We start from the raw sequence: 26,304 nt of genomic DNA, 5'->3' as shown, positions 1-26,304 counted from the left end.
GGCCCACCAGCCAGGGGTCCCTGCGAGGAGGAAACCCGTTCCAGAACCAGTTTCTCCTTTCTTTTCATGTTGTCCCACGTGCTGGTTGAGAACGGCTTTCCTTTGGCTGTTACTGAAATCTCCAAAGTCCATCTGCTTGAAAAATGCCTGGAATAGATTATAAACCCTGTCCAGCGAGTGGTTTTGCCCCTGTCTGCCCCGAGGTGACAGGGAGCGGGTTGGGTGGTGGACAGGATGCTCACTTCCCAGCCTCCGGCACCCGGATGCTGCAGTGCTTGGAGACACAGCCCTGAGGAGTGTCTGGGAAGGACCCCAAGTCTGTTGCACTCACTGAGCTCTCCCTTTGCATGGCTGCCGTCAGGGCTCTGGGACACGTGTGCAGTGATGCCGCACCGGGTGCCGCTGTCCCGGCCCGGCACCCCCGGAGTGCGTGCGCATGCCCTGGTGCACACCGTACAGCCTCCCTGGGAGGCACGCTCTCATGGACGATGCATCTAGGAATGCACACCCATCTAGGATGCGGTTCTTCCACTCCCAGGACCCTTCACTGAGAAAGCCGATCGAAACATGGGGCAAGGTACTTAGAAGGCTGCTTCTTTCTTTTTTTTTTTAAATTTCATTATGTTAATCACCATACATTACATCATTAGTTTTTGATGTAGTGTTCCTTGACTCATTGTTTGTCTGTAACACCCAGTGCTCCATGCAGAACGTGCCCTCCTTAATACCCATCACCGGGCTAACCCATTCCCCTCCCGCCCTCCCCTCTAGAACCCTCAGTTTGTTTTTCAGAGTCCATCGTCTCTCATGGTTTGTCTCCCCCTCCGATTTACCCCCTTCGTTCTTGCCTTCCTGCTATCTTCTTCTTCTTCTTTTTTTTTTAAACATATAATGTATCATTTGTTTCCGAGGTACAGGTCTGTGATTCATCAGTCTTGCACACTTCACAGCGCCCACCATGGCTTCTTTCTGACAGAATTCCACAAGAGAGCACACGTTCATACCTGTTTGCCTGCCCCGCCTTCTTGGTGTTGAGGTGTGTTTCGGGATCTTCCTGTGTGCTGGGGTGTTTGGCTGTGTTGGGAATCCTGACGACTGCCTGCCCCTTTGGGTGACACAGCACAGCTGAGCACGTGACGATCCCCCCCTTATTGGAGCCTTGGGCGCCCACTGGGCATGCTCCCCTCACGCCCACTGCTGCAGCCCCAGGCCCGGCCCCCCAGCAGGGGCAGGGGTCTCCAGAGTGCAGGCAGGCCTTCCCTGGTGGTCAAGACTGAATGTTTATGCCCGCCCCAATTCCAGTGTGGATGTCCGGACCCCAGTGAGGCTATATTAGGAGATGCGGCCTTTAAGCAGGTGATTAAGGTGAAGTGACATCATTATAGGGGTGGGGCCCTGAAGCTGGAAGGTTAGCGTCCTTATAAGAAGAGACACGGCGGGGGGGGGCTCCCTCCCTCCCTCCCTCCCTCCCTCCATCCCTCCATGTGAGGACACAGCGAGAGGGCCCCGTTTGCATCCCGGAAGGGGGTCATCACCAGGAGCAGATCACACTGTCCTGCCCCTGATCTCTGACTTCTGGCCTCAGGGGCTGTGGGAGATAAATGTCAGTCATGGAAGCCCCCAGTCTGGGTTATTTTGTTATGGCTCTGGGCAGACAAAGACCCCAGGCCTCGCCCCACATTGGGTCCAGTGGATCCCCCGGTGGGGGATCCGGGAGCTTCCCCATGGCTGTATGCACGGTGAAGGTCTGGGCCGTGATCTGCCCTTAGTGCTCAGTGTGGGGAGCGGTCATTGTCCCTCCTCGGCTGACCTGTCTGATGATGTTTGGGGCTGGGGCTAGGGGCACACGCTGAGGCCCCCTCCGAGCCACATGTTTCCTGTCTAAAATGATACATCAAGCTAGCAAGCTGTTAGATAAAATTATGTTTTCACCTGCTTTCACAGATACACCCTCATAAAGACAAAATTCTAAAAGTGTGGGGATTTACCATTTCAAACACCATTTGTCAATTATTACATATTCTGTAAGATGTGTTTGTCTTGCTTTCTGTTTAGCAAAATTACTATGCATGTTGTTATAATCCAGGTTTTCACATAATTCATGTTCCATTGAGAACATAATCTAAATAATTAAAAACTTACTATATTAATGTCTACAGGATGTAGATGAATTTTTGTGAAAATGGCCATCCAAAATAAATTTAAACGTTTTTCAGAAGATTCCAAAAAGGATAGATCTCACCGAAAGATTTCAAATTATCCATTAAAAGTCAAAATACAAATTAAAATTCATGAACATTATAATTTCAAATCACAGTAATTTAAACAGAAACATTTAAATTCAGTTTTCTGAAAAATTGGTTTCATTGACTATTTCTATGAACTTAAAACAAGCCACAGTTCGGCTGCTCAGATGTCAGTGCAGAGAACTGGCACCTCCTTGCCCACCTGTTCTACTTAGAGTTCTGTGGACACAGGGTTTGGAGGCACATGGATCGTTTGGAGCTATCACACGTTCCTGAGACACCACGTGCCGCTGCCGTGGACACAGGCCCACCTTGGAGAGGCTGCAGTCCCAGATGTGACACAGAGACACAAAATGAGCAAATGCTGTTGGAAAAATGGCGCCGGTAGACTTGTGGATGCCAGGGTCCCCGCGGACCTGCCATGTGTAAAGTCCGGGGTGTCTGCGAAGCGCCGTAAAGCAAAGCCCGACGAGGTGGTATTGGCTCCCGGAACAGGGGATTCACAAGTGAAGTCAGAATGGCCCTTGTGGCAGGAGGCTCTTATCTGAGCGTGTCCCCGGCTCACACTGTCCTTCCCGTCCGCCGGTCCATCTGTCCGTCTGTCCGTCCCTGCAGCATTGCAGGAGGTAGAGGAGACAGGTCAGCAGGTGCGGGAGGAAGGTGGCTCCATGCTTGTGGCCTGCACTGGGCCCTGAGAGCCGGGCGGAGCCGGGTGTTGGGGCGGCCAGGGGCGGGTGTTCCAGGGGCGCTGCTCACAGAGAAGAAGTCTCTGCTCCCGAGAAAAGCCGGATGGCAGTGTCAGAGTGGTCACCCATTCCCAGCCCTGGCCGAGCACCTGCCCCTCCTGGGGCATGTGAAGGACAGCCTCCTTCCTGCTCCAGGTCCCAGGTGGGGCTGGGAGCCCCGGGACTGGCTGAGCTTATTAGGAGGCCCGAGGATGGACATCTCTGGGTCCGCGGATTGCGCTGTGGGGTTTGGCCAGGCTGCTTAGAACTGACTCTCACGCTTGGTGTTTGCACATGATTGTCCACACGGCAAGGGGCCATCTCAGGGGATGGAGCTGGGCCGAGGGGCAGCGTGGCGTCTTGGGGGCAGGGGGCAGGAAGAGCATCTCCCAGGGAGCCTGCAGACAGCAGTGTCTCCCACCAGGAGGTCGGTACAGCAGCTTTAAACTCCCCAGAGGGGAAAGGTGTTTCCTCCAGACCCTCTCCTAGGAAAATCAAAGTCGTGGGTGCAGAGGATACCTGGATTCCCACAGCCGTTGCAATAATAGGAATTAAAGAAAACCCGTCTTGAAGTTTAAACACTGTCATTGCAGGTGACAGCAGGACTGGGGTAGCTGCAGCCTCACCCACAGGGCAGCAGGTGTCCCAGGCCAGTGACGTGGCATGTGGAGGGAGGCCCACCCCACCCGGAGTTTCTGATGCTGGGCTGTAGCCCTGAAAGCTGGCGAGAGCCCAGCGTGAGGTTGGAAATTATAAAAGCATTTTCATAACCAGACACATGCTAGTTTTCAGATCTCTGTGGCATTCCGTTTCCCCCTAGAAATCTCAGAGCTCTGTAATTTTGTTTGATGCGACCAGTTCCCAGACTCAGTAATTGGACTTGACTGCTGGTAACCCATCGTCTAGAAGGTGTGTCCACCCCGTGCAAAGCCCCACAGACAGCGCTGCCCAAGCTGGAGCCGCCTAGGGTAGCCGGCCTTGCTGCCCGCCTTCCGTGGTGGCAGGTCAGCGTGCATCCGGCAGGAGGACCCAGGCCATGCCGCCCTCTTGGGGCGTTCCCAGTGCACTGCTGGCCAGAGCTCACTGCAGGGAGCCCATCTAGGGGCTGGGGCTGGGATGTGCTCCTGACTATCCGGGGCGCCCTACCCGTCTGGGCCACAGAATGCTATTTGGATTTTACGTTTCATTTCAGATCCTGAGTGCAACCGGTCTGTGAGAGCCGGAGACTAGGAGCTAGCTGAACTTTCCCCTGGTGGGTCAGGGTCCAAGCGAGAAAACCCAGGAAGCTTGCCTGAGGAAGCAGTCGAACAATAATACATTTGTTCACTGAGTGGGGGCAGAGGGAGTGTGTGGGAGCTCTGTCCTGGTGGCTTGGCTTCCTATGAACCGATGATTGCTGTGAAAATTAAGGTCAAGGCATTAAAAAATATATATACAAATATATACATCAGTGCAAATCGTTTGCATATTGCCTGCTGTCCACCCCTCCTCCCCGTTGAAGAGGGGTGTGCCTGGTGCCCAGACGGGGGTGAATTAACCTGAGTTCCCCTTCCCTGGGCTGTACCCTGCTTTCCCCTTATCAGGTGGGTTGTCTTGGATGTTTCCCGGGAGGGGCTCCAAGGGCAGGTCTGCTCTCCGCCCTGCTGGTATCGGGTCTGTCCTGTCCCTTCCTCGAAGCCTCAGGAAGGACTGGGGGCCGTGTCCCCTACCGGCTGACCCTATCTCTTAAGTCAGGAGCGATAATGACCCCCTCCACCCACATTCTTGCAAGAACGCTAGCCTTTCCAGGAGCATACACCATGCCCGGGACCCCGCTGGGTGCCCCTCGTGCCTGCCCGTTTCCTTTCAGAATTTGGAGTAGACTTGATTCATCAGGGACTTGTGTTGGAAAGACCATTACAGACAGACCTTAGGTCATCGTCACTGGGTTTCTTAAAAGTTACTTTTAATTAAAAACATTATTACCCTATAGAAAGGTAGAAAAACATAATAACAACTATATGTCCATCATCAGAATGAGACATTTTACGATTTTGCTATATTTTCACATTTGGCTTCCACTTTTCTCTGTCTAAATACAATCTCTCCGAGGATGCGCAGCCTGGCTGTCAGCAGCATTCTGTCTGTTCACCGGCATGAGCTACAGATCTGCACTCGGATCCGTGGTCCCTCCAGCCACAGCCATCCGTCTTAGTACTCTGTGCACGAGAAGCTTTGCATCGGTGTCTCGTCTGCTCCGTGGCAAGCGTGTGTGCGTGGGATTAGTTCTCGGAGCACTAGCTGGGCCGTGGCAGCTGAGGGTGGGTGGTTCACGGGCAGGTGTGGCCCAGGTTCTGAGTCAAGTGGAAGGCGGATCTGTGTAGTGGGGGGCATCGGGCCCAACCTGGGCTGGAGCCACAGGCTTGAGGGAAGGACACCGGGGGACCAGAGGGAGGAGCCCAGCTCAAGGGGGTGGTGCCAACAGGCGGCAGGAGGTAGAAGACAGACCTCGTTTATCCATGGATGCAGCGGGCACGGAAGGGAGAGTTTATTCAGGACGGTGCTTGCAGAGATGCTAGGATAACCTGGGGAGGTGGCGATTCTCTCTCCTCGCCTTTCCCGGGCTGCCCTTCTCTGCCCCTGGCCCCCACTCGCTGCAGGCCCCTGCCCATGGCCTTTGCTCAGACTGTGCGTGTGACAGCCTGTTCCTGCAGGTGCGGTGGGGGCCGCCCCAGCCCCGAGTTTCAGTGTCCATGCGCGGACCCCGTGCAGCCCCCTGGGGGTCTCACTGCCTTGCGGATGAGTAAATTGTAGACATTTGAGTGCACGCTGTGAGCAAGTAGTCACCAATCCTGAGGCCTGGGTGTCACAGACGTGGAGTGCTGTTGCAGACTCCACTTGAGAAAAAACCCTTTTCTGACCCCCCCCCCCCATATAATACATGTGTGTATATGATTAAGCCAGAGCCAGCAGGACCTCTGCATTTTTATCTGCAATCTTCACGGGCCTGCAGCTCTAACTGATGAAGTCCACTCCAGTCGGGAGGTTCTCAGTTCTTTTGTTTTGTTTTTTAATGCGTCTTATGTCCCAGGTCAGTGTTGCTGTGTTCGCCGTGGTGGTGGAAGCAGTGAACAGGAAAACTAGCTGCCCCCTCCGCCCCGTCCGAGGTGTCAGGGGGCTCAGGAGCCAGTTTAAGTTGTTATGTTTTCTTGGAACAATTTCATGTTTTCCCAGAACTCTCTAGCGGTAAAATATGGAGCCTTTGTGAAAATGGCCTTTACTGTCATTACTTCTGTTTTTCCTTGTTCGTAGCCACCTGGGCTGGGGGGTGGGCAGGTGAGAGAAACGTGTTCTGGGGTTCATTGCACTTTACCAACCTGTGTTTTTATAGCCCCCCCCCCACCCCAGAGGCCGGTGATGCCGAAATGTTTGCCAGGGGTGCCAGGTAACCTTCCCTCCTCCAACCTGGCACTGACTTTTCCGAGGGAAGCTGGGTTTCGTGGCACGGCTGTCTTCGGAGCCTGCCTGCCCCCCCTCACCGTGGGGTGAAGAGCCCGTATGGCCTCTCTGCCCCCCCCCAACAAAATGCAGGACACCCAGTCCTGTTTGAGTTTCAGATGAACAATGAATAATTCTTTAGCGTAAGTATGTCCCATGCAATACTTGGGAAATACTTGTAAGAAAATGCTTTTGTGGTTTATCTGAAATGCAGATGTCGCTGGTGCCCTCTCTCTTCCCTGGCCCTGGTGACCCTGTGCCTTGCAGTCCTGCCTGGGAGTTAATGATTACATGTTTTCCCAGGGCTTTGCTTTTCCCATGGGTCTGCTGATCTCATTGCTCAAGCCCCGTATTAAGGTCAAGACCTTCTGCTCAGATCTCTGCCTTGAGCGCCTGGGCTGTCCTGCAAAGGACCAGTGTGCGGGTGGCCACCTTTTCCTCTTTGGACTCGTCCAGTGGGACCTTCTGCACCCGCACTTTGGTGGCAGACACATCCTTTTGTGACTGTCAGCCCTGGGCCGATGCGAGGGGCTGTGGCGGGGGCCACATGAGGAGGTAACTTGGGGGCTCGGAGCATCCTGTTTGCTCTTGAACTGTCTCAGACGTGCAAGGCTACGTGCTTGCATGGTGCCACGTTCTTCTGGGGGCTGTCCACCTGCCCATCTGCCAAATGCAGACACTGAGGCCTGAGCTTCCCCAACCGTGAGCTTTCAGGGGCCAGTGCCTATCCTTCGTGAGAAGAGCCGGCGGACCCCTTGTGCCGGGAATGGCCTCGTTTGCCTCCACCTGTGCCCGGTATATCCCCTGACAGGTCACTCCTCATTAGACAGGGATCCCCTCCTGTGAGTGTGAGGCCACCTTCCATGTCCCCTGTGCGTCCCCTGGTCCCTGCTGGGTTCGGAAGAGGCACAGACAGGCGGTGAGGGGGGAAGATGCGGTTCTTTATTGGAGCAGAAGGTGCTCTGGGCTAACTTACCCCCGTCGGGGCAGGAAGAAGTTACAGGAAGCCCCTCGTGTTGGACCGCACACCTGCGTCCATGCTGACGGCTGAGGCCGTGAGCGCCGCGCCTCTGCCACTGCCCCTCCGGCCCAGGAGAAGGCAGGTTTGTGTCTCCACGCCCCTGCCCTCCAGTCTGTGCTCCTGCCAAGCTCGTGAAGGGACAGCCTGCGCTCGGCTGCAGGTGCTTCTCCTAACAGTCCCATGGCAGCTTCCAGGGACAGTGTCCCAGACCAGTTCATTCAGAGTTCTGGCGCTCGGGTTTTTCTTTTTTTTTTTTTTTTTAAAGGTTCCCCAAGTAACTTCTGGGGCCAGGATGAAGAACCAGTGTTCTAGAGGATACACTTCCTTGGAACCTGGGACATAGTTGCAGATAATTACATGTATGCGATTCTTTAACATATTTACACGTGAATGTTTACGTTATTTGTTTTAACATGTTATAATTAGACGCAGTATAGAAATGATTGTACACTGTTATATTATTTTTGTATGATAGCTGTTACTGTATCATATGTTACAAAGTCTGTGCCTACCCTATGCCGTGTAACTACGCCCGGCACTTATTTTTCCACGGGTAGATGGTAAAGGCAAGAAGGAGCATGTCGTCGCTAGCCGTCGCAGCCAGGCAGGTGGGGACCCTGCTAGGGTGGAGCCGGGAGCACCCAGATCCTGTCCCCAGCCACCGCTGTCTTGTCCCTCACCACATTTTGCACTCCTGTGGTTGGGAAGGCATGAAGCTGAGCTCACAAAGGCGTCTGGCAGTGAATACGGAAAAGACACATTGGCTCTGAAATCTTAATTCCTAAGCACACGGGGGTTAGCTTTGGAAATTTTAATTGAAAAAAAATAAAATCTTCCTGGGTGATTTGGATGATCTGCTCTTTGAGACTCCTGACTGGTCACCGGGCCAGTCAAACCAGTCAAATGTCTGGTCTTGTGGGGGGTCCAGAAGGGCACAGAGGCTAGCATGAGTGAACGGATGGATCTGTTGTCAGGCTCTCACACTCAAGGCAGGAGGACCAGGAAGGTGACTGATGTCAGGGAGGAGAGCCTGAGGTGGACCTGGAGAGGGCATGCTCGTGAAGGGGCGGTTGTGGGGGGCTTGCTGGAGTTTGTCCCTGCCCCTGGGTGTCACGGGGCAGAGCCTTCTGATGGTCACCATACACCAGAAATCTGGATTTGCGTATGGAATCTTTAGGTTAGACATTTAAAACCCTGTGCAGGCCAAACAAAACTCTCTGTGGGCCCCATGATCTTGGCCCCTTCCCCAGAGACGGTGCAGATCCTCTCGGCAGGAAGGGAGTCCCTGACCCCAGTCATGGTCTTGCCCTTCCCCTGGGGAGGGCGTGCATTTCTGGAGTAGCTCCTTTGCTTTGTTAGGCTTTGTGTGCACCTGGGTGTCTGGTGACCCCAGGAAAGTCTGGGATGGAGATGGGAGCATCCCTGGTGGCTGCCGGCACCCCAGGACTGGCCCTGCGGGGCAGAGCGGTGGGATGCTTCTAGCTCCAGCGTGCGTTTGCTGTCGTTAAACAGAACTCTGGAAATAAACAGTGGGTGTCCGTTTTCTCACGATGAACACAGAATTGTCGCTGGGTGAACCGTGCCCTGCCCCCCCCCCCCCCCCCGGGACTTTTCTGAGCCTCCCCTGCTCATGAACCACAAGAGCAGGGGATGCTCACCCAAGCACCTGCTGGGCCTGGAGCCTGGGCAGATGTGCAGGTGAGCTCCTCCCTCCCCCTCCCTCCTGGAAATCACTGGATATTCTGTTTTAGGGTCCTCCATGTGTAGGGGACTCATTCTTGCTCGAAGCTGTGCCCTCTGTGGGAGGATACCATAAACCGGGCAGTCCCTCAGCAGTCGGGGTGGCCTCCATCCCTGGTTGCTCAGGATGGCCCCTTTCTTGCAAGGAACACCCCTGCCCACTTTCTGCATGCACAGGGCCTTGACCTCTTTCACAGAGTTGGAGTGGACTTGTTGCTTTGGCATGTCCTCTGCCAGCTCCCCGGCATCCCCAGCTCACACCGGCCCTTACCCTAACCTTCCCGGACGCCTGCCCGCAGAGATGGGGGTGTCCCTGGGCAGCGTCCCTCCCAGAGTTATGTCCACGTCCTTCTTTGTGTTCTCCATCAGCCACGGTCAGCGCCCTGACCTGGTCTCTGCTGGGGAATCTCTGTTAGACTTGATGGTGGGGAAACTGTACTCCCAGCTGCCACAGACCCCTGGGGATCCCCCTGAGGATCCCCCAAGTCAGCCTGCTCATGGCTTCAGGCTCTGCCGGACTCCTGGGCCCTGGGACTATCTCCCTTCTGAGCCTGGCCCTGCCTTTCTGTTCTCTTTTTACACGTTACCCATCATTGCTCTGTGTTTGGAGCAGAGGGGTTTTAAGCAGGAACTTGGTACCGTTCTGACCCAAAGCTTGCATTTCTTCCTCTCCTGCTGCTCTGTCTTCAAAGGAAAACAGAAGGTAGCTTCTTTTCCTACCTTGGAAGGCTTCAAACTGCCCCCATGGCCTTTTGGTGGATCCCTGTAAGTTGTGGTCGTGGCCACCGCTAGGTATGGCTCCTTGTGCATGCAGGGTTTCCCAGCTTGGGGGCAGAGCTTACGGGGCCCCGTCCTCGCCCTGGCTGCCTCCTGGTCCTGGCTCCGGGGAGCAGCTGGGGGTGCCATGTTCTCCCCACCTCTAGAGGCGCGTGCATCACGCACGGTAGCCCTGCCAGCTGTTAGACCAGCAGGTGCAGGACCGTGCACCTGAGGCGCCAGTCTGCCCTGAGCGCTGGGGTTTCCGTGTGCAGTTTTCACATGCCCCGTTGTGTTCCTCCCCCTGCTCCTTACACACGTAGGGCAGCCATGCCGCACAGCCCGACATCCAGCGAGGACGAGATGGCCCAGAGCGTCTCCGACTACTCCGTGGGGTCAGAGTCGGACAGCTCGAAAGAAGAAACCATCTATGACACCATCCGGGCCACGGCGGAGAAGCCCAGCGCCACCAGGACGGAGGAGAGCCAGGGCAACACGCTGGTGATCCGCATCCTCATCCAGGACCTGCAGCAGACGGTAGGCCCCATTCGCTCACTTCTGCTCAGTACCCAGCGTGGCTTGGGCTCGAGGATGCCTGTGGTCTCCTCCTGCACGGCCTGTCCTGGTGGGTGACGTCCCGCACGTTGTGCACCTGCCCTGCCCTGCCCTCCTTCCCATCAGCTGTGCCTTTGCCTGCCTCATAGCATGCCGCTGGTGCCGTGGTCCACTTACTGAGCATGTATTATGTGCAGGGCAGAGGCCAGGCCTCGAGGGCACAGGGACCAGCCTTGTGGAGGAGATGCCCACAGTGGACGCATTAGTAGGTGGGGCCTCGGCGCCCAGGAGGACCCTGCCTCTTCCCCTGCGGCTCTGTGCTCGGTGGTACAGGGAGCCCGTGTCCCAAGCTCTTTCCCGTTTGCTGAGCTACATGAGCTCTGTCTGGCCTGACTTTGCCCTTGCTGCCCACTGCTGACTCCCAGTTGTCTCTCAAGGCTTGGGCCCCATGCCGTTTCCTTTGTTGGCCCCTGGTAGCCCTCGGGGCTTCTCGTTGCCCACGGCCCTGGCATGTGTCCTGCTGCGTGCTTGCTTGGTGTCTGTGGGCCCTTGCTGGTGGTGCCGGCCGCTCCGCGCTTCTGGGAAAACTCCCCCTCCACAGATGCTGTTGGCCCCTCGTTTCTGGGAGCTTTTCTCACCTGCTGCTCCTTCTTCCGGTTTGCGGGTTGGGGTCTCTGTTTCAGGGACAGCAACCACGCACCCTTGGGCTTCTCCGTATCTGCCTTCATCCCCGGCGCCTCTCCTCGTAGTCTTCCGTGATGTTCTCGAGCATTCCTTCATGGTGTGTTCACTTGGACCCATCCTGCTCTGTCCCTTGTAATTCCTGCTGGATTGTGGTTGAGATTCCGGCTTTCTGTTTGATTTCCAGCCTTGTGCCGACTTGTCTTGAAAATCCCTCCCTCCCTCCCTCCCTTCCTTCCTTTCTTTCTCTTAACTTTCTTTTTTACTAGGTTTTGTGGCTTCTTCTTTTCCTCTTGTAGATCTTCCTTCTTTTACCGAGGGTGCATCCTCTCCGGATGAATGTGTGTTTGGTTTCCGCCTCTCCTCTTCTCCCGTAGCACATCTTCATCATTTCTGGGCTGTTTCTGGCCGACTCGGGCAGCTGTCAGCAGTGCTGTCTGTCTATTGCTCAGACCATGTGTGGGCGAGCTCTCCTCATCTCCTCCTGCCCCCGATGCTGAGCGTCCCGCAGATACAGTCCCTCTGCGGGAAACCCCGGGTCCCGGATCGGCGCCAGTGCATCCTTTGGGGACTTCCTACACGCTTTCCATGGGCCGGATGCCGGGTTAAGGTCCTCACGTGTGTTACTTCTGAGTCTGTGGGACAGCCCGAGCTGGGCAGCACTTGGGAGCATTGTCATATCACAGAGTGAGCCCAGCGTGTAACCAGCATCGGACGAGGAGACGGAACATCACCCACCCTCAGAGGCCCCACCGATGCCCTCCCAGTCCCGGTGGACCGGTGAGAAGCAGGTGGCCTGGGACACACGGCCCGGAGCCTCCAAACCCGCCAGAAGCTGGTGTTGCATGTGCTCACTCGCTGCCTGATTAGTTTCTGCAGCTCGTTGTCCACGGGGAACGTGGCCCATGGGCAGCCTTGCAGAAGGCACGGCACGGGGTCGGGTGCATCCGAGATGGCTCAGAGCCACACACATTCCCCCCACTGTCTGCCTTGTGTTTGGGGAACGGCACGAAAGGTCTCGAGCCTGGGACCCACCTGCGGGCGTGAAGTGAGCCAGTCAGGCAGGGCGCACAGCCAGGACTGGGGGACAGCAAGTGCCTGTTGAGCATCTCTTACCTTGATCGGTCTCCTTGGTCAGAGCGGGCACTGCCCACACCCGGAGGACACTCACCAGTGACAACGGAGAGAGAGGCCATTTTGCCGTCGTGGCTGTTGCGATGCCCCATGGGTGGCGAGTAAGGGCGTGGGACGTTGAAGTCACCACGACGTGGGTTCTCGCCGGTATAGGGTAGCGGGAGCTGGTCTGGAAGCCCGTGGCCCACTCTTCCTGGCGGGTGGCGTGGTGGGTTCTGTCCACTGTGCCAGAGGCTTTAGGAACCTGCCGGTAATGACAGACACCTGCTCTCCAGGCCCACAGCAATGAAGGTCCACCAGGGGTTTGGTCTCTACTCTCAGGAGCATAATTGTTTCCGGAACCTTCTAAAGATCACCTCTCTTCACTTTGTTAAGACGAACAAAGCCCCTGGAGGCTGAGACCAGCACTCCCACGGGCATGAACCCCGGCAACAAAGCAGCCGTTGTCCCTGCATGTGGGTCCTTGCCAGGTTGAGTCCCGGAGCCGGGGACACGAGATGGACCCTGGAATCCCACCCAGAGGCGCCGTGGGACCTGCTGTGCCAGTCTGTCACCCCTGTGTCCGCCCGCCCAAGGGGAGGTAGTGTCTCGAGGAGCCAGGAGGCTGTCCCTCTGCTGTCCCCGGCACATCCCCCCCCCCGCCAGGTGCGGTCTGGACCTGTCTCTTCTAAGTGACTACTGCCCTGAGTCTCACACCTCCAGTGGGAGGAAGTTTTCCACCTCTGAGCTGGAGTGTCTGGCAGGGCTCCTCGAAGCCTGAGGAGCAGAGTCCTTCCCGGTCGGGGTTCACAGGGCCGTGCAGGGGACCGCACGGGGGCGGGAGGGGGGGCTCTGGATCGCTGCACACACACGAAGGGCTCAGTGTGGGGTTGAGTGTAGACCGGCCAGCAAACCGGGCCTTTTAAGCGAGTGGCAAGTGTGAAAATCAATACAAGCTACCGTTCTTCTATTATTTATAGTTTTGAGGGAAGTGGGGACAGAGCTGGCCCCGAGCGCATGGCGGTCCGGTCTCTACCGCGCCCCTTGTGGCCCATCCCGGGGAGGGCGGGAGGAGCCCGTGACGGGGTCTCCTTGGGGGCACACAGCGCCAGCCCCAGCGCCCACCCCTGCCCAGGGCTTGGCCCCGAGTTGCTCGGTGGCAGCCGCCATCCCCCGTGTCCGTCACGTCCACCACAACCCATCTGGACGAGTCGCCAGAGGTGCAGGGACTGGCCACCTCCTGGCAGGTGCTTCGGGAGAATGACCCCTCTCTCTCCTCCTTTGCTTTACCGATGCTTCCGTTTATTACGTATCTCAGCTTTGGTGTTTCATTTAGGAAAAAGCGTCTGAGCTGTGATCCTGATCCCCTCAAAGACGATTTATTGCCGTTCATCCATCCTCTCTCTCTCTCTCTCTCGCACGTGCTCAAACTCCTCCCGCAAAGCAGCGGCCTGCTGCGTTCCTGCTCTGCCCTCCTCTCTACCGCTCACGTCAGCTAGTGGGGACGCTCCGCCGTCTATCACTTGCTTCCAAATGGACTGTCAGACATGCTTGGTTTCCAAGTGACCTTGGCCTTCCACTTATCCTTGAGGATCAAACTAGAATATGCCAGTGGCACAGAGGCCCACCTCCTCCTCCCCCGGGTTTTAACCCCTTCCCCACCTTTCTCCCAGACACGGCACTGTATCTGGTCTTATCTGAGGTCTTCTGCGACTTTGAATGTTGGGACTTCTTCACCCGTCTTGGCCATCTCTGAGCCCCTCTCCTCGTTTGGTAGCTGAGAATCAAGCCCCTACTGCTCCCTGTTGGCCTCTCGTTCTACAGAGACTACCCATCATGAGAGAAGGTTCTGAAGGGCCTGGGCAGGAATGGCTTTCTGCCTTGAAAAGCTCCATATTTGAGCACGTTGGTGGGTACAGGCTAACTCCTTGCTCTTGGCCGCTCGGGAGGTGAGCACTGTGTGTCTTCTTGTAGGAGTTCATGAGGTCCAGGCTTCTGGGAACAAGTCACCTCCCGGCTCCCCTCCACAAGGGTTTGTCTTAGGACTGTCTTTCCAGAGGGTCTGTGGGTCGGGTATCCCCCTGCCTTGCTCTCTCCGCGGCTTCCTGGCCCTGGGTGGCTGAGCGGCGTGGGGGCTGCGCTGGGGGAGGCGCCGGCGGGCCATGCCTGGCTCCCTGGTCCCACTCTGCTAGGGGCTTGTGTCCCATCCAAACCAGAGTTTTTTCCCCAGAATCCCTGCTCTCCCCTGGGACCTCTCTGCCTTCTACTCACCTCTCGGGTGAAGCTCTGGAGTCCTAGGGCTCACTGGGATTCTTCCCACACGTGTCTGAGTGAGGGACGGCCATGGCCACGGACGCATCTCCAGCTCTGACCTACCATCCAGGGGGCGGAGCTCACTCTCCCTTGACACCTGCTCACTGAAAGCCCAACGTTGCCTGGATGGGATACCCGGACCCTCTCTTCCTCTCTCTGACCCCCACGTCTGCTCCCACTGCTGTTCCCTCTCTCAGCTAGTGGTTCACTTAAAGAGGAAAAAAAAAAAGAAACAACTTTATTGAGGTGTAATTTACAAGCCATAAAGTTCACTCATGTTAAGGATACCTATTCAGTGATTTTGAGTGAGTTTGCCGAGTTGTGCAGACATCGCCCCCGTCTGGGTGTGGGATCTTCCATCGCCACCTGCCTGCCCCTCAACCTTGCCCACTTCTAGCCCCTGACACCCACTAGCCTGCGTCCTGTCTCTGTAGTCACCCTGTTGTGGGCATTCCGAACCACTGGGGATGGTACAAGGATGTGGCCTTGCGTGTCTGGCTTCTTTCACTCAGCGGAAGAGTTTTGAGGTTCACCCACCCGTGTTTCTTTCCTTTTATTGGCAAGGAGCACTTCACTGATGGACCATATTTCGTTCATCTATCGGCCAGCGGATGGCCACTTGGGTTGTTTGCACGTTTTGGCTGTGAGCCTCTGATTCTGTTGTCCAAGCCAGCACCCTGGGGTCACCCCGAGTGTTCCTTTTCCCTGGCCCCCTTGCCAGAGTCCACCGCCAGGTCCTGTCCTGCACCATCTGGACCCCTCGGACCCGGGCTCTCCTGTCCATCTCTGTGACCAGGCTGTCCATACTGCCGTCTCCCCCCACCCCGCCGGACCAGGAGAACCCACATAGCGCCCCAGGCGACTGCTTGCGGTGTAAACACAGTTCCACCATGTCCCGTCAACCTTCCCCAGGAGCTCTTACTGTTCCAGGGATAAAGATCCGATACTGACACGGCGCGCCTCCCCTGCCCCGCTGATCCCGCGTGGGGTGTCCTCAGGGCTAATATTTGAGAAGGGGGATCTTGGCTTCTCTGGGGGGTGGGGTCCTCGAGGAAGGAAGGAAGTAGAAGCAGGTGGGAGTCTCCTGCAAGCATCCAGGGTGGTGTGGCTCCTGATGACCAAGTCGATGAGATCGGAGCAGGTGTAGTTCTTGCACGAGTATGTGCTCTGGCTGTTTGAAGGGTCCTTACTTGTGACTTGTGTTGGCGAGTTGTTTTTTTAAGATTTTATTTATTTATTTGAGAGAGAGAGAGACAGAGATAGAGAGAGCAAGTATGGGGAGGGGCAGAGGGAGAAGCAGGCTCCCCACTGAGCAGGGAGCCCGATGCGGGGCTCGATCCCAGGTCCCTGAAATCATGACCTGAGCTGAAGACAGACATTTAACCGACTGAGCCACCCAGGTGGCCACTTGCATCAGCAAGTTCTTAAATGTGATGCCTGCATCTTGATAGTTTCTTAGCACAGGGGGAAAAAAAAGATTTCTTTTAAAAATTGAGATATAATTTCCCTATTAAAAGTGTACAGTTCAATGGGTTTTAGTAAATTCCCAGGTGAGTAAGTGCATCACCACAATCTTAGAACATTTTCACCACCCCAGAAAGAAACCCCTGCCCATCAGAGGTTAGCCCCCAGCCCCCTGCCCCCCAGCCCCTGGCAACCACTCACCTGCTTTCTGTCTCTATGGATCTGCCTTCTCTGGACATTCCCTGTCGGTGGAGTCATGCAGTGTGTGGACTGGGAGGCAGAGCCATGCTTTCCTTGGTTGACTGCCTCCCCTGAGACCAACACTTAACCACATTGGTGCCTCAAACGCCATTGTTAGAGGCCTCACACATGATCCAGTAGCCCAGGCAACACGGACATGAAAAACTCTTGCATCAAAAAATATACCAGTCTTTGAGGCTGCCATTTTGTTTCTAGATCTTCCTGTCTCGGAACGTGCTCTTTCCTGCCGGCTTGTTCGCTACCAAAAGGAAACTGGTTTGGGATTTCAGGCTTACTTAGAAAATTACTTGTACGTGACCCTGACTTGAGCACATTTTCTGCCCTGAAACAAAAGTCAAGAGGATCCGGTGGGCTGAAGGAGATGATGGTGATAAAGCTCTTCCTTCAAGAACTTCGAGTCCCTGCAGTGTGGCCCAGGGTTGACTCCAGTCCTGCCAAGGAGGCCCCTAAGAGGCTGAGAAGTGCCTTATATCTTGGTTTGATGCTGTTTATTTTTTTTAACATTAAGAAAATTAAAAATACAGGACAGGTCAAAGAATAATATCAATACCAGTGTGTCTATTATGAATAATTTATACTGTTAGCATTTTGTCTCTTTTTTTTTTTTAAGAGAGAGCGTGTGCATGAGCAGAGGTGGGGGGAGACACAGAGGGAGAGGGAGAGAGTCTTAAGCAGGCTCCACACCCAGTGTAGAGCACAACACAGGGCTCGATCTCACAACCTTTAGATCATGACCTGAGCCAAAATCCAGAGTCAGATGCTTACCCAACAAGAACCACCCAGGTGCCCTGCATTTTGTCACCTTTTAATCCTAGGATTAAAATTTTCCTGATAAAGTCAGAGTCTCCTTTGTCCTCATGCCCAGCCCCCTCTCCTCAGAGGCAAACACTGTCATGAATTCAGTGTGAATCCCTCTTGTCTCTCACTCTCTGTTTGTATGTATTAGTGATCACTCTACAGTGTTGTGTTATGTAAAAAAGAACATAGATACCTGGCATCATACTGGGCATGTCATTCATAACTTTTAACACCTGGCAGTATATATTTTTTTTAAAGATTTTATTTATTTATTTGACAGAGACACAGTGAGAGAGGGAACACAAGCAGGGGGAGTGGGAGAGGGAGAAGCAGGCCTCCCGCTGAGCAGGGAGCCCGATGTGGGGCTCGATCCCAGGACCCTGGGATCATGACCTGAGCCCAAGGCAGACACTTAAGGACTGAGCCACCCAGGCGCCCCCTGGCAGTATATTTTTGAGACTTCTTTTCTTTAATATTTTTAATATTATTCATTCACCAGTTATCCATTTATCCTTCTGTTCCTCCTTCCCTCCATCTGTCCACTCATCCATCATTCCTCCATCCATTTAGTCACCCATCCCTCCATCCATCCCTCCATCCATCCATCCACTATCCATCCATCCAGCCAGCCAGCCACCCATTCATCCATCTACCCACCCATCCACCTAACCACCCATCCACCTAACCACCCACCCACCCACCCACCCACCCACCCACCCATCCATCCACCCCTCCATCCCTCCCTCCATCCATCCACCCATTCATCCCTTTTGCAGTACAGAAGCAGATGATCTGGATCTTTGACCTCTAGCTTGAGTGACCCTGCTATGTCTTTGTAGTGCACATTTGGATCACTTTTGGTGGGGGGGATGGAAGGCATGGACCTGGTTTTCCTTGTGGTTTCATTAATTGGTTGCTAAGGCCAAAGAGAGCCCCTCTTGCCTGGCCCCCGACTTCCCTCTGCCTCCATTTTCTCTGTGGTGTGGTGATGATAATCAATCTCCTTATCCTTAAATGGAGTGGTTTACACTTCACGGTTTTAATCAGGAAACTAGTGGGTTGTAAGTGGGTTTAAAACACAGGGGAAGGCCTAGGGGGGAAGCCTTGGTCATGTCGGTTATTATTCATCTCACATGCAGATGGCTGAAGGCCGAGAGGGGCTTTATTTTCATTTGCATCATTAAAAAAACAAAAAACCCCTAAAAACCCTATTTAACCAGCATCAGTTTTGTGTGTTGTAAGGATTCCACACTGCATCTCCTGTTGGGTATTAGGTTAATGTTTTATATATGAGAGAGACCGGCCTGGCTTGCTGGGGTCTCCGTAGCCCGTGTGACAAATGTGGGAGTTGCTGTGCCCTTCTGCTTAAGCCTCGACTTAATACCTACTTAAATCTCTCTGAGAAAATAACATTTGGGGAGGTGGCTTTGGTCTGGAATTATTATACATTCTGTAAAAAAGCTTTGTAAATCCCGCATTGTGTTGAGAACATTGCGGCTCAAAGGCCACGCTGGTGAGAAGCAGATCTCTCCTCCTTTCCCGGTGTCCCAGGCTGATAAGAATTACCCAGAAGGTGGCAGTGCCAAGACCTGAACCATCAATATTTAATTTTCTGTGTTAAACCCAAGGATGCGGTGCTTCTTTTCCGGCACCTTCTGTGGTCGGATCTCTGTGACTCCTCCTGTTGGGTCTGACTCCTGCCCGCTCGGTTTTGACCTTTCTCTTCACACACTTCCTCGCTGGATGGATGGGGGGTTGTACCCTACAGTGTCTGTGCTACATCTACCACCGGCCCCCTGCCTGTCTCCCATCCACTTCTCGGCCCCTGCCTGCTGACCCATGGCTCTGTGTGTGCTGCTGGGACCCAGGGATCTGCACCTCGCCTCTCACAGCTGTGTAAGTCTGGGAGCCCTTCTGAGCTTTCTTTGTTCCTCTTTGGGCTCAGGAGCGCTAATCCTAACCGCCAGGAGCACATGAGATGTGTTGGGGGTCAGGACCACGTGATCCCTCTCCCCGCCCCCCCCCAATGTCCCTTCCTCCACTTTACTTCCAGAGCCCCCCCGCCCCGGCCCCGACAACATCTAGCCAAAGAGGAGAATTAACTCGCCTCCAAGGAGGGCATGAGTCGCTGATGGATTCTGAGCCAGTGCCTCTGTGTTCTGTCCCCTTGACAATGGCCGAGGACTGCCAGTTAGCCCCTTAAAAACAAGCCACCACATGTGGTTTTCCCACCACTTCAACAGAGCATCAGGTGGTGATGAGGCTCTTACTGTTTGAAAATTCTTACTCTGATTGGAAATACGAGTCCATGGCCACTTTATCCTTCATTAGTGCTTAAATGTCGACAGTCACCAGCGTGACCCCTGGACTTCAGCATCCTCAGATCAGGCTGACCTTCTCAGTCAAGGTCACCCAGCATTTCCTCTTCCCTAGAAATCCCTTATTTTAAGCTTCATGTGTTAGCTGGGAGAACGTTTCTCTGTTTGCTGCCCCAGGTTCCAGCCTGAGAGGTCTTTGTCCACAGCAAAAAGCATCATTTCCTTTGGACGCTTACATTTGGAACCTACCCAGCCCCAGTTTGGGTTGCCTTGGTGTTGGGTATTTTTCGGAGGTGTGCAAACCTGCAGATTGTATGCAAACAGCTGTTAAAGGCCCAAGCATGCCTGAATTCACCTTAAAATGGCTCCTGGCAAGTTCTGTTTATGATGGCTCTTTTTAAAATGCATCATAAAAGGACTGATAATCACATAAAGTGTGACCCAGAGGAAGCTTTACATGTGAAACACACTCCTCTGCAATGAATGATGTGCTCAGAAGCTTGGGTTTCTTTCCAAACATCCTGAGTCCTTACTGAATACTGCTGGGTTATTCTCCCTGGCGTCTGTGTCTCCAGCTCTGGGTCCTGGAGCTGGTCCAGGGTGACGCAGGGAGTGTTCCCTTGGCACCACTACCTCCAAATGCCTCAGCAGCTCTCCCTCTGATTGATTTTAACTTTTTCTGGGTGGAAGTCAAGGATTGAAGTAGATTAAAGTCTCATCTGGGGAATGTGAGCGAACAGATGTGTTGGAGATGGTGGACCGAATGTATCTGTGCAGTCCAGCCTTGAGTTGTTGATGATTCTTTCCTTGGCCTCTGACAGTGCATTATAACAATGCATCTGTTATGCAGTATGATATTTACCATTCTTTCAAGCTTTGTCTAGATGCTCCCGGACCCTTGTAAGGTCTCACAGAATGACCACTGCCATCACCCCCATTGTACAGGACTCAGAACAGATCTGGAGAGCAGTTTACTCTCTTCCATAAAATTCTCTTGTCCTGTTGTTGCAAATAAAAAACAGTCTTGTCCAGCTTCTGCCTCCTTCTGCCCTCGTAGGCTGACCACTTGGGCATTGGTGGGCACACGACCCCAGAGTACCAAGTTTTTGATCCTCTGTGGATCGTGTGAGTTAGTTGACAACACAGATCTGGCCCACCCAGAGCATGTGGTGCTTAGTGTGAGGCAGAGACTGGGCCATGGTCGCAGTGTTATGGGCTGAGTTGTCCCTCTACTCCAATCCCTGTGTAGAAGTTCTAACCCCTAGCACCTCAGGATGTGAGTATATTTGGAGGTGGGGGGTCTTTAAAGAGATGATTAAGGTAAAATGAGGTTGCTCGGGTGGGACCTTATCCAATAGGAATGGTATCTTTTTTTTTAAAGACTTTTATTTTTTGAGAGAGCGAGAGAGAGAGAAAGAGAAAGCATGAGTAGGTGGAGGGGCAGAGGGAGAAGCAGACTCCCCGACCTAGCAGAGAGCCCGACGTGGGACCCCAGCCAAAGGCAGACTTTAACCGACTGAGCCACCCAGGTACCCCAGGAATGGTGTCTTAAAAGGAGATCAGGACAGAGACACACACAGAGGCCTGACCCCGTGAGGACACAGGGAAAGGACAGCCTTCTACACACCAAGGAGAGAGGCCTCAGGAGGACCCAGATCTGCCCATGGATGCATCTTGGACTTCCAGCCTCCAGGACTGGGAGACAATGAATGCCTGTGTTTTAAGCCCCATCTGTGCTCTTTTGTTAAGACAGCCCTAGAAAATGGATATGCACAGTGTACTTGGCAGATCCACACTGGGTGTCTGCCTCCATCTGTCTCCAAGGCCAGTGTTCTTTCGCTTGTGTCCTGGTATTCTTGGTTGTTAGCCTCACATCTTGCAGAAAAGCTACAACTCATTGACCAAGCCTGAGAGTAGGCTTCTCTCCCTGTCTTCCTTTTAGACTTGAGTTTGGCCATGAGCTTTACCAGTGGAGGGTGGAGTTTCATTCAGGTTAACCACCCAGCCGACCAGAGCTGTGCTGCTTACAACTCTGCAAACATGGGTACAGTCTGCTCTCTCCGGATCTTTGCTGTATTCTAACAAGATACCGTATTCACAGTGCCCTGGGTGCAAAGTAAGCCCTCGGTCATGACAGCTCCCACCATCCTCATTGTGGTCCGGACCAGACCCTACTTCGTGTTGGATTATGTCACCTGGGAGTGTTCTTTTTCTGGAATGTTGTGTTCAGTCCAGTTCTATCAATATTTATGGAGCTTCCGGTGTGGCTGTGCCAAGAAATGGACACATACACACTCTTGTTCTCATGTTGCAGCTCGTAGTGTGGAGTAGGGAGGACTGCTAATCGGCTGGGTGTTGGGGTAGGGTCATGCGCATGGGGCTGGAGGAAGATGTGCATGGTTTCCCTGTGCTTGAATGTGCCTCCCTGTAGGGGGTCGGCCTCTGGGGGCTGAGAAAACCTGAAGAGAGCTGGAGCTGGCCTGAATGAACTCTAGGAGCTTCCTGGGCAGATCCTTAAGCCGAGGCTGATGTTGGTCATAGAGGCTGCTCTCACTGTTGGATTTTACAGGTCCCCCCTACCCTACCGCCACGAGTGCACTGCTCGTCAGGAGCTAAGGGAGAAGCCACTCTGATTGGGGTCTTGGAGGTGTCATTACATCCACTTGAAAGTTTTCTGTATCTTAAGCCACGCAGCTCAACCCAGACACTTGGGGAGGTTTTTTCAGGTGGATCTGGATGTCTCGGCATTTGGGGTGTCACACCAGGAGATCAAAGGGTGATGGTTACTGAAATGTCATAAGGCAAAGTACATGCTGGTCTGTCCCTCACGGCAAGATGGAGAGGCCGTGACCCACCGGCTGGACAGGAGGGAGCAGGGTCAGCCGACCCACGGGCCGGACAGGAGGGAGCGGGGTCAGCCGACCCACGGGCCGGACAGGAGGGAACAGGGGTCAGTCGACCCATGGGCCGGACAGGAGGGAGCGGGGTCAGCCGACCCATGGGCTGGACAGGAGGGAACAGGGGTCAGTCGACCCACGGGCCAGACAGGAGGGAACGGGGTCAGCCGATCCACGGGCCGGACAGGAGGGAGCGGGGTCAGCCGACCCACGGGCCGGACAGGAGGGAACGGGGGTCAGATGATCCACGGCCCGGACAGGAGGGAGCGGGGTCAGCTGACCCACGGGCCGGACAGGAGGGAACGGGGTCAGCCGATCCACGGGCCGGACAGGAGGGAGCGGGGTCAGCCGACCCACGGGCTGGACAGGAGGGAACAGGGGTCAGTCGACCCACGGGCCGGACAGGAGGGAGCGGGGTCAGCTGACCCACGGGCCGGACAGGAGGGAACGGGGTCAGCCGATCCACGGGCCGGACAGGAGGGAGCGGGGTCAGCTGACCCACGGGCCGGACAGGGGAGTGTAGGGGTCAGCTGACCCACGGGCCGGACAGGGGGGAACAGGGGTCAGCTGACCCACGGGCTGGACAGGGGGGAACAGGGGTCAGCCGATTAGCTTGGATTGTGCTCCATGGGCAGTCAGACCAGCTCCCTGGGTTCAGTTTAGGACACTCAGTGGTGAGCTCCACCTGGCGGGAGGCCAGAATGGGTCAATCCTGGGCCCAGCTGGGAAGAGTGAGAGTGATTCCAGGCGGCAGGTGAGGAAGGGAGGGGACAGTTAGCTGCAGGCACAGGTGCACAAGGACATGCCCAGGCCGGCGTGCCAGAGAATTGCTGAGAGTGGTCTGGCATTGCTGGAATGTGTGCGTGCGTGCGTGTGTGCGCGTGCGTGCGCGTGCGTGCGTGCACGTGCGCAGGTGCATATGTGTATGGGGTTGGGGCAAGGGCAGAGGGGGGCGTTGATATGCAGGACATGTCCTGACAAGGAGGTGGGGTCCAGACCAGAGTCATTCCTTCCCTGTGTCCCCTGGGGGGGAGTGCAGGCCCTGAGCCCCCAGGCATCTGAGTGATTGAATCACGAGGGGACACAGGTGATGGGACTGGGGTGACGTGGCATGGGTCTGAGAGACATGTAGGTGAGCTCTGTGCAGGAGCTGCTGGAGTAACCCAGGTGAGAGAGGATGGGGGCCCGCTGGGCAGTGGTGGGGGCGCAGATGGGGGCTCAAGCATTCGAGGCCATAGGTTAACCTCTGCAGACCACGGAGGAGTCAGGAGCATCTCCTGGGTTTCTGGAATAGGAGGTGGTCCCACCGTTGAGATTGAGAAGGAGGCTGAGGATAGAAAGAGTGGGGAATAGGGCAGAGGGTGGGGGTTTGGCTGGGGTCAGTTTGCGAGGGGGGTTTGGCTGGGGTCAGTTTGCGATGGGGGTTTGGCTGGGGTCAGTTTGCGTTGGGGGTTTGGCTGGGGTCAGTTTGCGATGGGGGTTTGGCTGGGGTCAGTTTGCGATGGGGGTTTGGCTGGGGTCAGTTTGCGATGGGGGTTTGGCTGGGGTCAGTTTGCGATGGGGGTTTGGCTGGGGGTCAGTTTGCGATGGGGGTTTGGCTGGGGTCAGTTTGCGATGGGGGTTTGGCTGGGGTCAGTTTGCGATGGGGGTTTGGCTGGGGGTCAGTTTGCGATGGGGGTTTGGCTGGGGGTCAGTTTGCGATGGGGGTTTGGCTGGGGTCAGTTTGCGATGGGGGTTTGGCTGGGGGTCAGTTTGCGATGGGGGTTTGGCTGGGGTCAGTTTGCGATGGGGGTTTGGCTGGGGTCAGTTTGCGATGGGGGTTTGGCTGGGGTCAGTTTGCGATGGGTCGGGTTGTTAGATTGCGTGTGAGCAACAGTGGACACTTGAGTGACTGATTTGTCCGTTGGTGTCTAATTCCCCGTGTGTTAACCTGACCTGTGTGCTTAGGTTCACAGTCGGCGTGTTCCTTTGTATTTAATGCCCTGTTAGAGTAACCACTCCACCGTTGTCAGGCTGAGGAGCTGGTTCCCAGTTTTATGTCAGTCGTGAATTCATACTGGGTAAAAATCTTTGTTGCTCTGCCGAGGGCCGTCAAAGCCCGACTGTAGGCAGGAGACCATGGCTCTCCTCTGCTTTTTCCGGAGATGCAGCCATGGTTTACGTCCGTGGTGCCATGCACTGCACCATCACCATTACGTGGCACCATGCGCCGTGCATCTTCCCCAACACCAGCGGGCCCAGCGCTTTGTCACTTTGTCTATTTTTAAAAGCTACCTCAGAAGCTAGATTTTACTTCTTTGGAAACAATTATTTAGAATCTCCCAAATTTTGTCCTTTGTTATGGAGATTAAACTGTTTCTCCCTTGTAGCTGTCAGTGTTCAAGATTGGGGCAAATTAACAGGTAATTGGAACCTTGGAACAAAGGCAGTGTCTCCCTGATCCACAAGAGAGCTGAACATAAGTTCTCAGTGACTGTCTAGTATTTTATAATCTGAGGGTGGCCAGGTGTGTATGGAGAGGACGTAATGCATCAGTTAAATCGTGAGGACTCGGGAGCCGGGCAGACTCGACTTGGGTTCACCCTGAATCTGCACCACTTTCCAGACATGTGGCTTTGGGGTAATTACGTGAGAATCTGAGGCTCTGCTTCCCCAACGGGGAATAATGATATTAATGATTGTTTTTATATTAGTAGTAATAGTCATATTTGTTAAATGTAAATGTACATTACATACATTGTATTCATTACATATAAATACATAATTATGCAATTATAATTATATATACAGCAACAATGACAACACTATTCATTCATGGTTGTGGTGAAGGTAAATACAGTTAGTATAGTTCTTGGCATATTAGGATTCAGTAAACATTAACCACAGCTGCATCACCATTACCACCATCGTCACCTTCACCATCATCACCCTCACCACCACCACCACCACCACCACCACCACCACCACCACCATCACCACCTTCACCATCATCACCACCACCACCACCACCACCACCACCACCACCACCATCACCACCTTCACCATCATCACCACCACCACCACCACCACCACCACCACCACCACCATCATCATCACCTTCACCATCATCATCACCACCACCACCACCACCACCACCACCAACACCAACACCAACACTATCATGGTCATCACCATCATCACCATCCTCATCATCACCATCATAATCATCTTCATCACTGTCATCGTCATCATCACCATCACCACCATCATCACCACCATCATCACCATCACCACCATCATCACCACCATCATCACCATCACCATCACCATCACCTTCACCATCATTGTCCTCTCCCACCAGGCTCTGAGCTCCTTAAGGGGCAAGACCCTCAGCTGCAGTGCTGGTACAGGACCCTTTGTGCAGAAGCCAGAAGCTAGAGGAGTAAAGGTGTTCCCTCAAGCAGCCTTTCAAGGCAGTGGCTGGGCTCTGGGATTCCTGACATCCTCTGCAGTGTCCCCGGTACTGTGTGAGTCTTCTTGCAGGTCGCTTACCTGGGAGTACCTGTAACAGATTGTGAAGAATACCCATCTCACTGCACTGTAGGGAGACAGGAATATGGTACCAGTTGCTCTTACTACTGCATCAGGTGAGAGTGGACTGCAGAAAGGTCACTTACGGTGGAAATTGTCGGTGCTCTACCTGCCGGACTCGCCACTCCTCCCAGATCTGTCCCCTGCTGATCCTGTGCTGAGCCTGCCACCTGAAATGTCCATCCCAGACTCTCATGCGGCTTTTCGTTCGAGGGCAGGGTCCCAGGTGTGCGTGCCCTCCCAGGCACCCTGACTTACTCCTCCCTTGGGGCATCCTCGGGGGCTTGTTGCACATTTGTTTTCCGCTTTTCCATCCCATCACCGCCTGAAACATGGCCTAGAGCTGGCTTGCTCATTGTGGTTTTTGTG

General features: G+C 54.5%; 1 protein-coding gene across 1 annotated transcript in view; it reads left to right on the top strand.

Annotated features, from left to right (window-relative positions):
* The window catches only part of SHANK2 (SH3 and multiple ankyrin repeat domains 2), a 504,408-nt gene that overhangs the window by 64,408 nt on the left and 413,696 nt on the right, over positions 1–26,304 (top strand). Inside the window, 1 exon segment of the mRNA XM_027580403.2 lies at positions 10,289–10,502. Coding sequence (XP_027436204.2) covers positions 10,296–10,502 — 207 coding nt within the window. The 5' untranslated portion in view covers positions 10,289–10,295.

This window comes from Zalophus californianus, chromosome 11, assembly GCF_009762305.2.
Source record: "Zalophus californianus isolate mZalCal1 chromosome 11, mZalCal1.pri.v2, whole genome shotgun sequence".
NCBI lineage: Eukaryota > Metazoa > Chordata > Mammalia > Carnivora > Otariidae > Zalophus > Zalophus californianus.
This window is presented reverse-complemented; position numbering and strand designations above follow the sequence as displayed.